This window comes from Balaenoptera musculus, chromosome 14, assembly GCF_009873245.2.
Source record: "Balaenoptera musculus isolate JJ_BM4_2016_0621 chromosome 14, mBalMus1.pri.v3, whole genome shotgun sequence".
NCBI lineage: Eukaryota > Metazoa > Chordata > Mammalia > Artiodactyla > Balaenopteridae > Balaenoptera > Balaenoptera musculus.
In genome coordinates this window covers 5574856-5588111 of record NC_045798.1, presented here as the reverse complement: position 1 = coordinate 5588111, position 13256 = coordinate 5574856, and the positions used below count along the sequence as shown (strand labels likewise).

Sequence of the window (13256 nt, the reverse complement as noted above, 5' to 3'; positions counted from 1 at the left end):
GGCGGTTAGCGTGGCTTTCAGTGACGCCGGGGTGACGGGCATGTGGGTGGGGCCGGCCGCATAGCTTGGATGTGTCTGAAATACTCTGCGATAGCTCATAGCTTAAAGAAGGAGAGAAGGAGAGAAAGAGAGCCGGGGTGTTTGGCTGTGGCGTGTGCTCAGTGTATCTTTCCTTCCTCCCCGGCCAGGCAAGGCAGTCTGGGGGGAGAGCGGTGAGCTGGTGTGTACCAAGCCGCTCCCCTGCCAGCCCACGCACTTTTGGAACGACGAGAACGGCAGCAAGTACCGGAAGGCGTATTTCTCCAAATTCCCAGGTGGGTCGGGATGCAGGTGGAGCTGCCCAGCTTCCCGCCCGGGCCGGGCCTTCGGTGTCTAATTCTGGATGCGCCTGCCCCCTGCTGCGCCCCCCCCCCCCGCAACAAAGCCCAGTGAGGCTGCTCGCAGCTCATTCCGCCAGGGGGGCGATGATGAATTTTTGATCAGTATCTTGTCACCGTCAGCTTGAAGCCATCTTACGAAACCCTAATCTGGGTTTAGATTACTCTTAACCACCCTCTGTGCCCAGAGCCCCTTGGCCCGGAGCCCCTTGGCCCGGAACCCTGCTCCTGGGAGCCGGCACGACCCGCTGGTTTGCCTGCGTAGGGGTGGGAGGCCCGCTCGCTTACCCAGGCTCGTCTGCCTGTTCGGGGAGAGATGCGTGTGCGAGAGGTGTCTGGCTGGGGTCTCCTCTGTCTCACACCCCATCATCCAGTCCTCGTGGAGGTGATGGGAGAAGAGGGCTTTTGCAGCGGGATGATTAATTCCCGGCCATCACTCACTCAGGCTGCCACCCTCCGTTCATCTTCGGAGTGGTGTCTTGCCCCAGAGCTGGAAAGTCTTTTTATTTAAAGCTCTGATTCCTGCCTCCTTACCTTATTTCGTAAGCAACCTCGAGTGATTGCAGCTATGTAATTCATAATGTAGCGAGTCTTCTGCTCCAGAGTTATTTACACCTAAGTACTTGCTCTCTTCAGCCTCTAGAAAGGTAATTCTATTCTGCATAAACCACATGTGGTGAATCAGAAAGTGGCAGGTGATCATCGGGGGTAGAAGGTGCCACGGGTCCATCCCGTTTCTCTACTCGGCCTTGCGTGTTCCCGTGTAATGTCCCACGTGAAAGCCATCGCACCTGGCATAGCACGTCGCATATGAGGGTAGCAGGAGCATCCCTCCCCGCCATGTGGCCTGGCCTCCATTGGATGCCTGCTGCATTTAAGCCCCACCTTGGGTCCTGCCAGTGTGTAGCTGTTCAGACAGACTAAAGCAGAATAGAGAGAGAGGGAGAGACAGAGGTTCCTCAGATGACCTTGAAGAGGAGTCGGGGCTCCTGTCCTAGGAAGGGATTAGAACCTCAGCTTGAAGATCCATGTAAGAAATGACATCTCTTCATCTTCTGCAACACCGCTCTTTGAAAACTCTTTTCTGTCACTTTTTGTTATATATGCAAGGGTTCGCGTGATAAATGTCTCTCAGGATTAATTTCAGAAAAAGTCTTTATTTCCAAAGCTCTGCTATTCCTTCTTGGAGGAAACAAATACTTGGTGACCTGTTATATTTTCCATTTTTGCCTTGGCTGCCAGGAAACTCAGAGCTGCCATCATTGCTCTGTTGTAGCAGTCCTCTCACCCCAGTGCAGAGTTTCTGATTCTTTCAATAATCCCATCATATAGTTGGCTTTATAGGTAGCTTCCTCAAATACTTTCTGGAAGTAGGTGTGACATACGAATAAATATGGAGAAACAAGGGCAGATAAGATAATGGGATCTGAAGCTGTTGGTCATGATCAGGGTGGACACAGGCTGAACTTAGACCACTTCGCCAGGCCCAGCACTGAGAAATTCTTGGACCGTATAGGACATGGCTCGATGATAAAAGAAGACAACAACAAAGGAGCAAGGTCTTCCTTTCTGCAACAGGCAGCTGACTTACAGACATCACTACCCTGAAAAATTAGGCCAGGTGAAAATGTAAACTGACAAGGTGCCGATATGGAAAAGTATCCAAGAATTTATTAAGTGACAAACAGGAGTTCAGAACCGAGGGCACTGTATCCCTTCTGTGTGAGTTTTTAAAAGGAAATGTATGTATGTATGTGTGTGACTAATATGAGCCATTTTGATTTTCTTTGTGACTTTTAATTATTTTTAAAAACCTAATAAAAATTTAAAAGGAACTTAAAAGCAGACTTTAGAAAGATTTAGATCATTCTGATTCTTCAAAGCAATGATTTCAGCTCTGAGTTTCCTGGTAGCCAAGGCAAAAATGGAAGTATGATGGGTACAGGTGACTGAAGATGACAAATTCCAAATAGGAGACCAGGCCTGCCCATGAGGCATCGAGATTTTGAGCTTGATGAGATGGAGCAGCCAAAGCTGCCATTGGCCCTCATTAGCAAAACAGGTCCAGTGGTCATAGGTCCTTTAATAAGAGAAGCGTGTGTGTGCAATGTGTTGTTTATTTATATTTACATTTATGTACATGGAAAGCTGGGCCATCTTTTTTTTTTTTTTTTTAATGTACAGGTATACATGCTCACTCTAAAAAGATTTCAGGCAGTAGACCTCCAGGAATTAAAAGCAGGAGAAAGGCTGGGTTTGCCCATTCATCCTGGTGTATTTGTTCACGGGTCCCATCACTGAAATGGGAGAGTAGGAGGAGAAGCAGAGTGAAGCAAAATCACCTGCCGTGAAAACAAGAGAGTTTGAACTGCAGGCCCAGGGGCATGGAAACCTAGAAGGAAACCCTTAATTTCTCTGACGTGGCAACCGGGCACCAGAGCCTCCAGCCACTTGTGGATTCATCCCCTCAGCTTTGGTTTTGCAAGAGGTTGAAGCATGTCATTTCATTTTCACAAATGAAAACTTCTTCCGGGAGATTTGCATCTTCCTTTTTCTTTGCATTTCCAGGGCTTCAGTAAGGATCAGACTCATGGGAGGTCTGACTCCATATAAGCCAGACTATGCGTTGATCCTGGCACCCAAGTTCCAAAATGAAAAAGGATTCCCAGGAGGTGGGTGGGACAGGCCCTGCTGCTGTGTCTGCAGCTTGCTGTCTCCTGGGACCACCATTTATAAGCCTGGTTTTCTGAGTAGCCATACAGACGTGCTTCTGCAAAGCTTTGGCATGTCATTTGCAAGCCTAGGAATGACTTTTCCACCCGTTTGTGTAGGGGAACCCTTTAAATATCCGATTAGAAAGAAGAGGTTTCAGCCACAGCAATCAGACAAGAAAAAGAAATAAAATGCATCCATATTGGAAGGGAAGAAGTAAAACTGTCACTGTTTGCAGATGACATGATGCTATATATAGAAAACCCTAAAGTCTCCACCAAAAGACTATTAGAACTAATAAATGAATTTAGTAAAGTTGTAGGACACAAGATTAAGATACAGAAATGTGTTGTTTTCCTGTGCACTAATAATGAACTGTCAGAAAGAGAAAGCAAGAAAACAATTCCTTTAAAGCTGCATCAAAAAGAATAAAATACCTAGTGGGGAAAAAAAAGAAAAGGTTTTATTTTTTAGCTTGGGGAGGAGGGAAGAAGGCCCTCGAGGCCTCCCGTCCTCTTTGCTCAGAATAAATGAGCTCATGAGGCCTTTCCTTCTCTTCCATGGCCTCCCAAGCACTGCACGCTTCCTGCAGGCGGGGGACCTGGGCTTCATCTCCGGAGAAGCCTCGGTCGTGGCTTGTAGCCACTTGTTGGGATGAGGGCATCAACAGAGTATGTTGTCATTGGAGGGGTAGCAGCTCAGAGTCACGGGCCGACTGGGTTATTAGCACTTACAGTTGGAACGTGTGTCAAGAACTGTGAAGGAAGAGATGGCATCCGTGAGGACCCTGAGCTGGGCCTCCTGGCAGTTCCCCCGTGAGGCGTGGCTTCTCTCTGCTGCTCCGTGTCGGGTGGAGGATGTGTCCAAAGCTGGGGCCGGATCCCTGGGATCTGTTGCTTTGCTGCATCCAGGACGGGGGCCTCCCCATGAACGTCACCAGCCCAAGGGCCCAGCTGCACGCTGAGGGCCACGTCGGGGTGGCTCAGGGCGCACGGTGTCAGTGTCACCTGGTTCTTCCCTCCTTCTCCGCCCTCCACGTGCCCTGGGTTTTACCTGCTCGTCAAGCCTCTGTCCCCGTGGCTGGTGCCTTAGTTCAGGCTTAGGTTACTGGGACCATTGCAGTCGCCTCCCGCCTGGTCATGCTCCTTCTGTTTATTCTGTTACAAGGTGGGCTGGGCCCCAACCCCTCCAGACCTGCTCCCTCAGCCACCCCAGACCACCCTCTCTTCCCAAGGCGGGGCTTGTACTTTCCCACCCTCCATTCAGAGGCCCCCCTCAAAGCTCCGTCGATCTCCCCAGTCCCCCCCCTTCACGTCCTCACTGCTGGGGTTGCGCTCAGCCCCCGTGAATTCCCGCAGCCCTCGTTGGTACCTGCGGGAGGGGCGTTTCTTGCGCGCTGCCGCATCTCAGACCTGGGTGTGGGGCGGAGCCCACTGGAAGGCGGAGCCCACTGGAAGGCGTGCGCTTGGGGGCGGGAGATGTCTGGCTCACTTCCGCCCCCAGCCCCACGTCACACCTGGTTCTGGGCCTCGGGCGTGTCTGTTGACGAGAGTTACGTCGGTGTCATGCCTTCCGAGGGCGTCTGTCCAGGCAGCCGGTCAGGATCCTGTCCCCTTGGAGTGACCGAGTCCCTCTGCCCCCCGGCAGGTGTCTGGGTGCACGGCGACTACTGCAGAATCAACCCCAAGACCAGGGGCATCATCATGCTGGGCCGAAGGTGAGGGCCGCGGACTTGGCTTCTCTAACCTGGGGCCCCGCTTCCCGAGGCGTCTGGGCAGGGAGAGCGGGGCGCTTCCCGTGTCCGGGACCCTTCCATCTGCTCGGTCTGCGGGGTGGGTTGGCTGCCCCACTTTGGACCCTTCCTGGGTTCTTCCTGTGTCAGCTTCCCTGGGGTGGGTCTGGGCCTGACCCACATTTCTGTGCCCCACAGTGGTGGGTCGGGGGGCTTTGGGGTGGGAGGCCCGCGGCCGACGTGCCCCCCGTGTCTTGTCTGCCGTCGCTACGGCCCTTCCCAGAGTGAAGGGGGGAGGGGCGCCCGCACCCGGGAGGGGGGGACCTGTGTGGCGGGGGGCAGGGAGGTGGCCGATGTGCCCACACAAAGGGGACCCCCTTGATAGCTAGCTTTGAGTTTAGAGGGAGAAAGGGGGGTGGTCGGGATCAGGAGCTGGGGAGGCCGCCAGTAATGACGGCATGTTGTTGTGGAAAGGGGGTGACTGTCCCTGGGGCCCCTGCGACGGGCCTCACTCTGGAGCCGCCGTGTGCCCACGACCTCGTCTCTCTCTCCAGCGACGGCACACTCAACCCCAACGGAGTGCGATTCGGCAGCTCGGAAATCTATAACATCGGTGAGCATTCTCTGTCCCGGCATTGTTCTCAAGTCATCCAGGAGCGACGCAAGGAGTGTCTCAGCGGGGACCTGCTTTCCAAAGATCCCACCTTTTGGCATAACTCTTGCCCCTTTGCCTCCAGGCGTGTGAATAGACACGTATGAGCGTGTCCTTCTTTCTAGAACATGCCTCGTCCACACTGCTTGTGGCTCAGAAAACCTCAGGACAGGATTCTTAAGGTCCCGAGGCCCATCCCCATTCCATTACATCTCATCCTCACGGTGAGCTCCATCAGGTTGGTCAACTGTGTCCACTCTTTATGGGTGAAGAAAGACGCACAGAGAGGTTGTGTGATTGCTGACAGTCACACAGCACCATCCAGGACGCCAAATAAAGACAGTGGGCCTCATGGATGCACAGTAGAGTCACCTGTGAGCCTTCAAAATGTCCCACCAGGGCCATGAAATCAGCCTCCCAGGGAGGCGGCCTCATGCGGATGACAGAGTCCCAAAGTCATGTCAGGGTTGTGTAATCAGGGTGGAATCTTGATCCATGTCATTCCAGCCTTTCTTCCTCCCACCAGTGGAGGACCCTCGCCGTGGCACTTGATTCCTTTTCTTATTTTTAAATTTGTAATTGAGTAAGTAAGGCGGGTGCCCGGCTCCTTGTAAGACGTCAGCCCTTGCAGCGCAAGCTACAGCCCTCTGACTCTGCTGGGGATGGGTGTCCTTCTGCCTGTTCCCTGGGGCTCTTGCCGGGGGGGGCCAGGGGAGCCACGGCGGTCCCCATCAAGGTGGGATGGTGTGAGAGCGAGGCCCTGGCCCTGTCTCCGCAGTGGAGGCCTTCAAGGAGGTCCTGGACAGCCTGTGTGTCCCCCAGTACAACAAGGACGGGGAGGAGAGGGTGATCCTCTTCCTGAAGATGGCTTCCGGCCACACCTTCCGGCCCGACCTGGTGAAGAGGGTCTGCAGCGCCATCCGCCTGGGCCTGTCCGCCCGGCACGTGCCCAGCCTCATCCTGGAGACCCAGGGCATCCCGGTACGGCCCCCCAAGAGCCCGCGTGCTTCCGGAGCTCTCATCTAGACGCTTGCTCATGCTTTATATATAGTTGGTGCCCGTTGCCTGGCAACCCCATCCTGTTTTCTTTTCTGCCATCTCCCTCTATCTCTCTCTTTTTTTTTTTTTTTTTTACTCTTCCTAAATTGCATGTAAAGCAACTTCTGCTAAACACCAGTCCTCAGAGGGTAAGCAGGCCCAGCCTGGCACGTCCAACTGGCTTTTCCCCTGTGTGGTTTTAGCGTGTGCTCAAATTATTAATGTGAAAATTAATTTTAACTTTTTAAAGAGTCGCTGGGGTGCCGTTGCTCTTGCCTTTTAATTTTAAGTTCTGCCTGCAGAAAGAAGATTTGAATCTATTTAGAGGCACAGCTCCAGAAAGCTGCCCCCCCTCCCACCAATACTTTGTTTAGGTTCTCAGTGGGGGAAGAGATGCACTCAGATCGGATCACGGCTTTAACTTGTGTCACTTACAAAACAAAGGCCTCTGTCAGCCGAGAAGGCCTCCGTGTATACACGTGTGTGCGCACACAGCAGTCTAAGTGCACAGCGGGGCCAAGCCTGCAGAGTAGCTGTTCACAGAGGCGGGGACGGGAACGGGTTAACTGGGCCACCAGGGGAAGGAGAGTCTGCCTGTCGCTCCCCGAGCAGGGGCGGGCGTGTGAGGTGCAGTTAGAACCAGGGCTTTTTATACCGTCCACACATTTCCTTTCCACTTTGGTTATGCGTAGGAAGGGCCCCGCGGCCTGGGAGCTCTCTTGTCTCACTCGGCGGCCTGGGAGCTCTCTTGTCTCACTCGGCGGGTGACTCCCGGTGACACTGTGCAGACAGTGGCTCTCAGGGAGAGGAGGGACTTCTTGAGTCAGTGACACTCACTGTCTTTTCCCTGGTGAGGGTCTTAGGCTTCCCTTCAGTGGATCAGTTCTGGATCTGGAACAGTTTGGGGAACTAGAATGTGATAGTCCCCTCGGCTTTATTTTGTTGAGAATGAATCTGTGTCCTTTGCTGCCGAAATGGTGATTCCCAAACTGTATCTGCTCCCAAGAAGAGTGGAGCGATTTGCTGGAAGGTGAGGAGCGTCCCGGCCTGTCTTTCTTTCCGTCCTCAGCCTGGCTCTCATCCCCTGACTTCTGGGCACTCAGTTTAGCTCTCTCCTCCTCCGTCCGCTTGGTCTGTGGAGTCGTTTTGAGGGTTCCTGGGGCTTTTTTCAAGCGCCCTCGTGTTCTCAGATCCCTGTGGTCCGAACTAATGGAGCACTTCGGAGAGGATTCGCCCTGTGTCACCAGGCTGGCGGGGGTCCGGCCCAGCCACAGGGACTCGGGGCTGGACATGGCCAAGGTCACGGCCGGGGGTCTGGTCACACCAAGGGGAACACGAGCGGGCATCTGAGGCCCTGCCAGGCTGGAGGGCCCGGCGGCCACAACTGCCCTGATCTCAGCAGGTCTTCGTCACTGGTCACAGCTGACGTGCAGGCCCATCCTGACGGGAGGCTGTGCCTTATCTCTTGGGTAGGGGGCCAAGCAGGAGTCCAGGGACCTTCTGCCCCACCCCCCAGCCCTTCTCACCAGGAAGCAGGAGCAGGATTTCTTGTAAAACGACGCCTTGTTTGTTTTGTCAGCTGATGCAGGCTGTTCTTGGGGCTTTAAAGCACAGGAAGCACGCGAGACGCTTGCATTTCAGGGCGAGAGGGGCTGACGACGCCCCAGTGGCAGGTGGTCCCTCAGAATCCGGTGCTCAGATCCTTAATTAGTTCACATGTAGACCGAGGTTTTCAATGAATGAATTTTAATTACATCTCAGGATAAAAAAAAAAAAAAAGTGCCAGTGCGAGGAGAGATCAGGGCACCAGCGGCTTTATTAAAGGGCTCTCTGTTTGTTCCAGAATTTTCCTGGTCCCTAAACATGCCAGCACAGCCGCCAAATGACCATTGGGGTTAAAGATGAAATGCGTGCTACGAATTTTAGAGGGGCCTTTGAGCATTTCGACAGAGTCCGACTATGGGAAAAGCAGTGCCCCATCTCATTCAGATGACGGTTCTGGGGGAAGATTTGCCGGAAGTTTGGCGAGGCTCTTGGACAAAGCTCACTTTCCGGTGGTCGGGGACAGTCACAGGAAGCCAGCCCACTCCTGAAATAAGCTGGTCTTTCAAGTATAATACAGTGTAAGAAAGTAAATGTAAGCAATAAAGAGGCAGTGTAACAGTGAGGCACGTCCGAGAGCTGTGTGCGCCTTAACTCATCAGCTTGCCCACAGCCTCGGGGTGGTGCTCTGGTCCCCAGTTTATGTTCAAGGGGACAAACGCAGGCTAAGGAACTTGCTCACGGTCACCCACCGAGAATCGCTCGCTCTCGTCGCCCCAGGTCACGGTGGTCGTTTCGGCTTGGATGTGCCCAGATGTCAGAGCTGAGGGACTTTTCTCCCCTTCGGGTTTAAACGCTCTTTCTGTCTGCTTCCTCCCCTCCCCTGGCAGTACACCCTCAACGGCAAGAAAGTGGAAATGGCCGTGAAGCAGATCATCGCTGGGAAAACCGTGGAGCACCGCAGAGCCTTCTCGAACCCCGAGACCCTGGATTTGTACCGGGACGTCCCCGAGCTGCAGGACTTCTGAGCCGGGCCAGCTGGCACGTCCCTGAGCCACACACGTCTGTCCTGTCACTTCTGTGCATTCAAGAAGTTACTTAGAGGGACTTCCCTGGTGGCGCAGTGTTAGCAATCTGCCTGCCAATGCAGGGGACACGGGTTCGAGCCCTGGTCCGGGAGGATCCCACATGCCGCGGAGCAACGAAGCCTGTGCGCCACAACTACTGAGGCTGCGCTCTAGAGCCTGTGCTCTCTGACGAGAGAAGCCACCGCAATGAGAAGCCCGCTCGCTGCAACTAGAGAAAAGCCCGGGTGCAGCAACGAAGACCCAACCCAGCCAAAAATAAATAAATGAATAAATAAATAAATAAATTTATAAAAAAAAAAAAGAAAAAGAAAAGACTTAGAAACCTACGGCTCTTCGCAAAGGAGTTTGCACCAAGTCCGTAGGCCTGGGGAAGAACGATTCTCTGTTCTGCTGTTTCATCTGGTGGGTCCCTGAGTCTTCCACCTGCCACAGGGGGATCCTGACCTTCAGGGGCCGAAAGGGAGGGTTTGGGTTGTGTGTGTGGCAGTCTGGAGAGTGTGTGTCTTTGCACACTCGCAGAGAGGAGCTGGGGTCTCCTGTGCGTGCACTGGCATGGCCGACACCTGGTCCCCATCCAGGGCCCACAGGCATCCTGGTGACGGCTCACCCCAGGGCAGTGACCGGCCTGCAGCCTTGTACTGTGGTTCCATTTCCCTCTCTTAAGGCCCAGATCTCTTTCTTCCCTCTGTGTTGGTCTCCCGGCTCTGGCCGCCACCCTTCAGGGCCCATCTGTCTGCTGTGGCACATTACCTGTCATGGGGCCCGTCCCAGGGTGACTTTACAGCATCTCACGGCAGATTCTCAGGACCCCGGGCCGACCGCTCTCCCACTCTCTGTGTGTCACGGACGGAATCTGGGCAGCTCCTGGGGGAACCGTGTGTCACACCCAGCCATCGGTGCTCCCCAGCAGGTAGACTTCCAGTTCCCTTTGGAGAATGAGTGGGTTTCACGTTTTAATAGGATCTCTTAATTTCACGGGCTTTGAGTGGTTTGAAATTTTTTTTAATGTTAATTAAGTGTGTGGTGTGTGGGTGTTTGAAGGCGTGGGTGATGTCCACGCCGTGGGGAGTGTCACTCAGGGATGCGGACGAGCCCCCAGGCCACGGGTCCTGCTGAGGCAGAGCCACTGGGCCTCAGGGGGCGTGGCCTCACTGCACAGGGGGCCGGGACCTGCACATCAAAAGCTTGTCGCCAGCAGCTGTATGTACTTTTGAATGTACTGTTCAGTTCAGCCTCTTAACACACTTCTGTCATCGTAATGTTCATTTTTGTATTTTTTAAAACCGAGTACGGTGAAAAACTTTCTTGAACCCTTTTTCTCGTGGATTATAGAAACGGGGCAGCACTGAGTTTACTGGAGCTAATTTATGACCACATTTTAAATGCAGAGTAAAGTCCGGAAAAGTGATTCTATCTTGGGATAGTAAAGAGGTTTCCCCTCAGGTGGCAGCTCTGATAAATGGGTGATAGGCAGAGTGTCCCATTCAGAAGGACTCTGAAACCAAATCTCTGCTGAAAAAAAGTGCATCAGGATTGGCCAGCAATGTCTGTCATAGCTAAACGATGGATTGTTTCTTGTCAAGTTGAATGTCAAGTATAAACTGGGTATTGTAAGAGATTGGATAGGTCTCTGCCAACTTAAAGGCAGACACACACAATGTTTAATAAACGATTTCGAACTTCATAAACGGGGCAGGTGCTATGAGGCATTTAATACAGTAAGCATATACGTGTATGTGCACACACCCGTGCGAGCGGCGTGCTGCGTGTTTTCTCTGAAGCCGGGGCTGGATCTGAGGGCCTAAAGCTGGTGCTGATGGGCCAGCCAGGAGCCGCAACCCGCTGGGAGATGTTTGGCCCAGGTGGCGGGGGCATGTCCTGGGTCCCTGCTAGTTAGCGGCCGTGCCTGGTGCCCGAATGGCCCCATAGCCCTTCTCAGTGTGAAGCCAGCCCCCAGAGGAGGAGGACTTTCCTCACCCTGGGCTCCCCCAGGGCTCAGGGCTGCTGGGGTTCTGGATGGCACTTCCTCATTATTGCAGGAGCCGGGTGGCACTTGGGTCGTTCCTGGCTCTGTGTTGCAGCATCTGGGCTGCCTCCTGGCAGGGCTCATTTTTCTCGCGTCACGGCAGGTTAGAGGCCGCTGTAGGGCGGGTGCAGGGGCGATAGGTGCCCGGCTCCTCCTGTCCCCTGGGCTCCGCCGTGCTCGCGTGGGGCTGCTCACCTCCAGCGTCCCATCCGTGTCCCAGGCAGGAAGGAGGAAGCGACCAGGGCTGGGTGAGAGGCAAAAAGCCTGTCCCTCCTCAGCAACCCCCGCCCTTTGTATCAGCAAAGCAATGGCTTTCCAGGAAAGCCCACACAGTGCACACCTGCTTATGCCTCAGAGGCCAGAACTGGCCACAGGCCACCCCTCCCTGCGGGGGAGTCTGGACAGCTGAGTGCTTTTAAACCGGGCCTGTTACCTTTGTGTACAGGCAGACCTCATTTTATTGCACTTCGCTTTATTGTGCTTCGAAGATACTGTGTTTTGTTTTTTTTACCAACTGAAGGTTTGTGACAACCCTGTGCAAATCTGTTGGTGCTGTTTGCTCACTTCGTGTCCTTGTGTCACGTTTTGGCGATTCTCACATTTCAAACCCTCCACCTGCAAAAAGATTACAGTTCACTGAAGGCTCAGACAGAATTTTTTAGCCATGAAGTATTTTTTAGTTAAGGTACGTACTTTTTTTTTTTTTTTTTTTAGATATAATGCCATCGCATAGCTTATAGACTACAGTATAGTATAAACAACCTTTATTCGTGCTGGGAAACCAAAAACTTCATGTGACTCGCTCTATTGCGGTGGTCGGGACAGAACCGGCCATGTCTCCCAAGTAAGCCTGTATTAGTTTACTCATGCTGCTGTAACAAATTACCACAAACTTAAACCAGCATGAATTTATTATAGTTCTGGGGGTCGGAAGTGTGACGCAGGTCTCGCTGGGCTAAAATCAGAGCGCCAGCAGGTGGTGTTCCTTCTGCAGGCTCTAGGGGGCGCCCGTTCCTTGCCTTCCGGCTTCTGGAGGCGCCTCCCTCCTCGGCTGGTGGCTCATCCCTCATCCTCAAAGGCTGCAGTATCTGACACCCCTGCCTCCCTCTTCCACGTACAAGGACCTCTGTGATTACCCTGGCCTCACTCAAATAATCCAGGATAATCCCCTATTTTAACACCTACCGATTAGCAAGCTTAATTCCGTCTGCAGCCTTAAATGCCCCTGGCCACATAACCTAATGTTTTCACAGGTTCCAGGGATTGGGATGTGGGCATCCTTCTGGGGGTGGGAGTGGGATTATTCTTCCTACCTGGCTTCGCAAACTCCGCCAGGTGCTGTAGGGCAGGAAGAGGGAAGAGTGGTGGTCAGGAAGGCGTGAGCCCCGAGCCGGGAGGGTGGGCATTCGGGACTCCTGGTTGCTGACTGCCCCCGGGCTGGGCTTATCCTCCCCCTGTGACCGGCCTGCCAGCCTCCTTCCCAGGGCTCAGGTCAGGCCCTGGACCCCCGGCCCTCTCCTCCGGCCGGGTGCTTGGAAGCCACTTCATATTGACTGTGCCTGAGGAGTCGTTAAGGCTTAGTCGCCGTGCCCTTTAGTTCTGGCAGGACGTCCCAGGCCGGCTGAGCCCACGCGTCCTTATTAATAGGCCGCGCTGGACAACTTCATTAACGAGAGACAGATGGGCTGGAACAACAGCCCACTCCATCGCCCGCGGAGCCAGCTCTCCCGTGGAGTGCCTTGGCCCCAGCATCGCTCTTCAAAACCCCGGCACCTGCCGGCCAGCTGCACTGAGCCTTCCTCCCTGCTCCTGTCCTTCCCGTTCCCACCACCCATGTCCCAGCAGCAGCTCCAGGGAGCCTTAGGACCTGCAGCGTGGCCTGGCCGGGGCTGCGAGGTTCTGTGCCCCTGGTCGCCTCCCACGGGTGACAGAAGAGAGTAGGGAAGGAGAAAACGGGCAAGCTGACTTCCGGAAAAGTCTTCCATCCACCCGGCGCCGGATGCAGACCCTCCCTGCCGCCCCCGCCCTCCCCCAGCGTCACCCTGTCACCCCGAGCACCACTCATGCACAAAACACAAGAACGGTTCCG

General features: G+C 54.1%; 1 protein-coding gene across 4 annotated transcripts in view; it reads left to right on the top strand.

Moving 5' to 3' along the window:
- AACS (acetoacetyl-CoA synthetase) overlaps positions 1–9276 on the top strand; it is a 51441-nt gene extending 42165 nt beyond the window's left edge. For 2 of the 4 annotated variants that reach the window (XM_036874987.1, XM_036874988.1), the window contains 5 exons: positions 189–314; positions 4737–4806; positions 5376–5434; positions 6252–6454; positions 8944–9218. In XM_036874987.1, the coding sequence (XP_036730882.1) occupies positions 189–314; positions 4737–4806; positions 5376–5434; positions 6252–6454; positions 8944–9081 (596 nt within the window). In that variant the 3' untranslated portion in view covers positions 9082–9218. Of the gene's footprint in view, positions 1–188; positions 315–4736; positions 4807–5375; positions 5435–6251; positions 6455–8943 lie in introns of all 4 variants that reach the window. The other 2 variants (XM_036874989.1, XM_036874990.1) reach the window with 2 other exon arrangements.
- The last annotated feature ends 3980 nt before the right edge of the window (positions 9277–13256 follow it).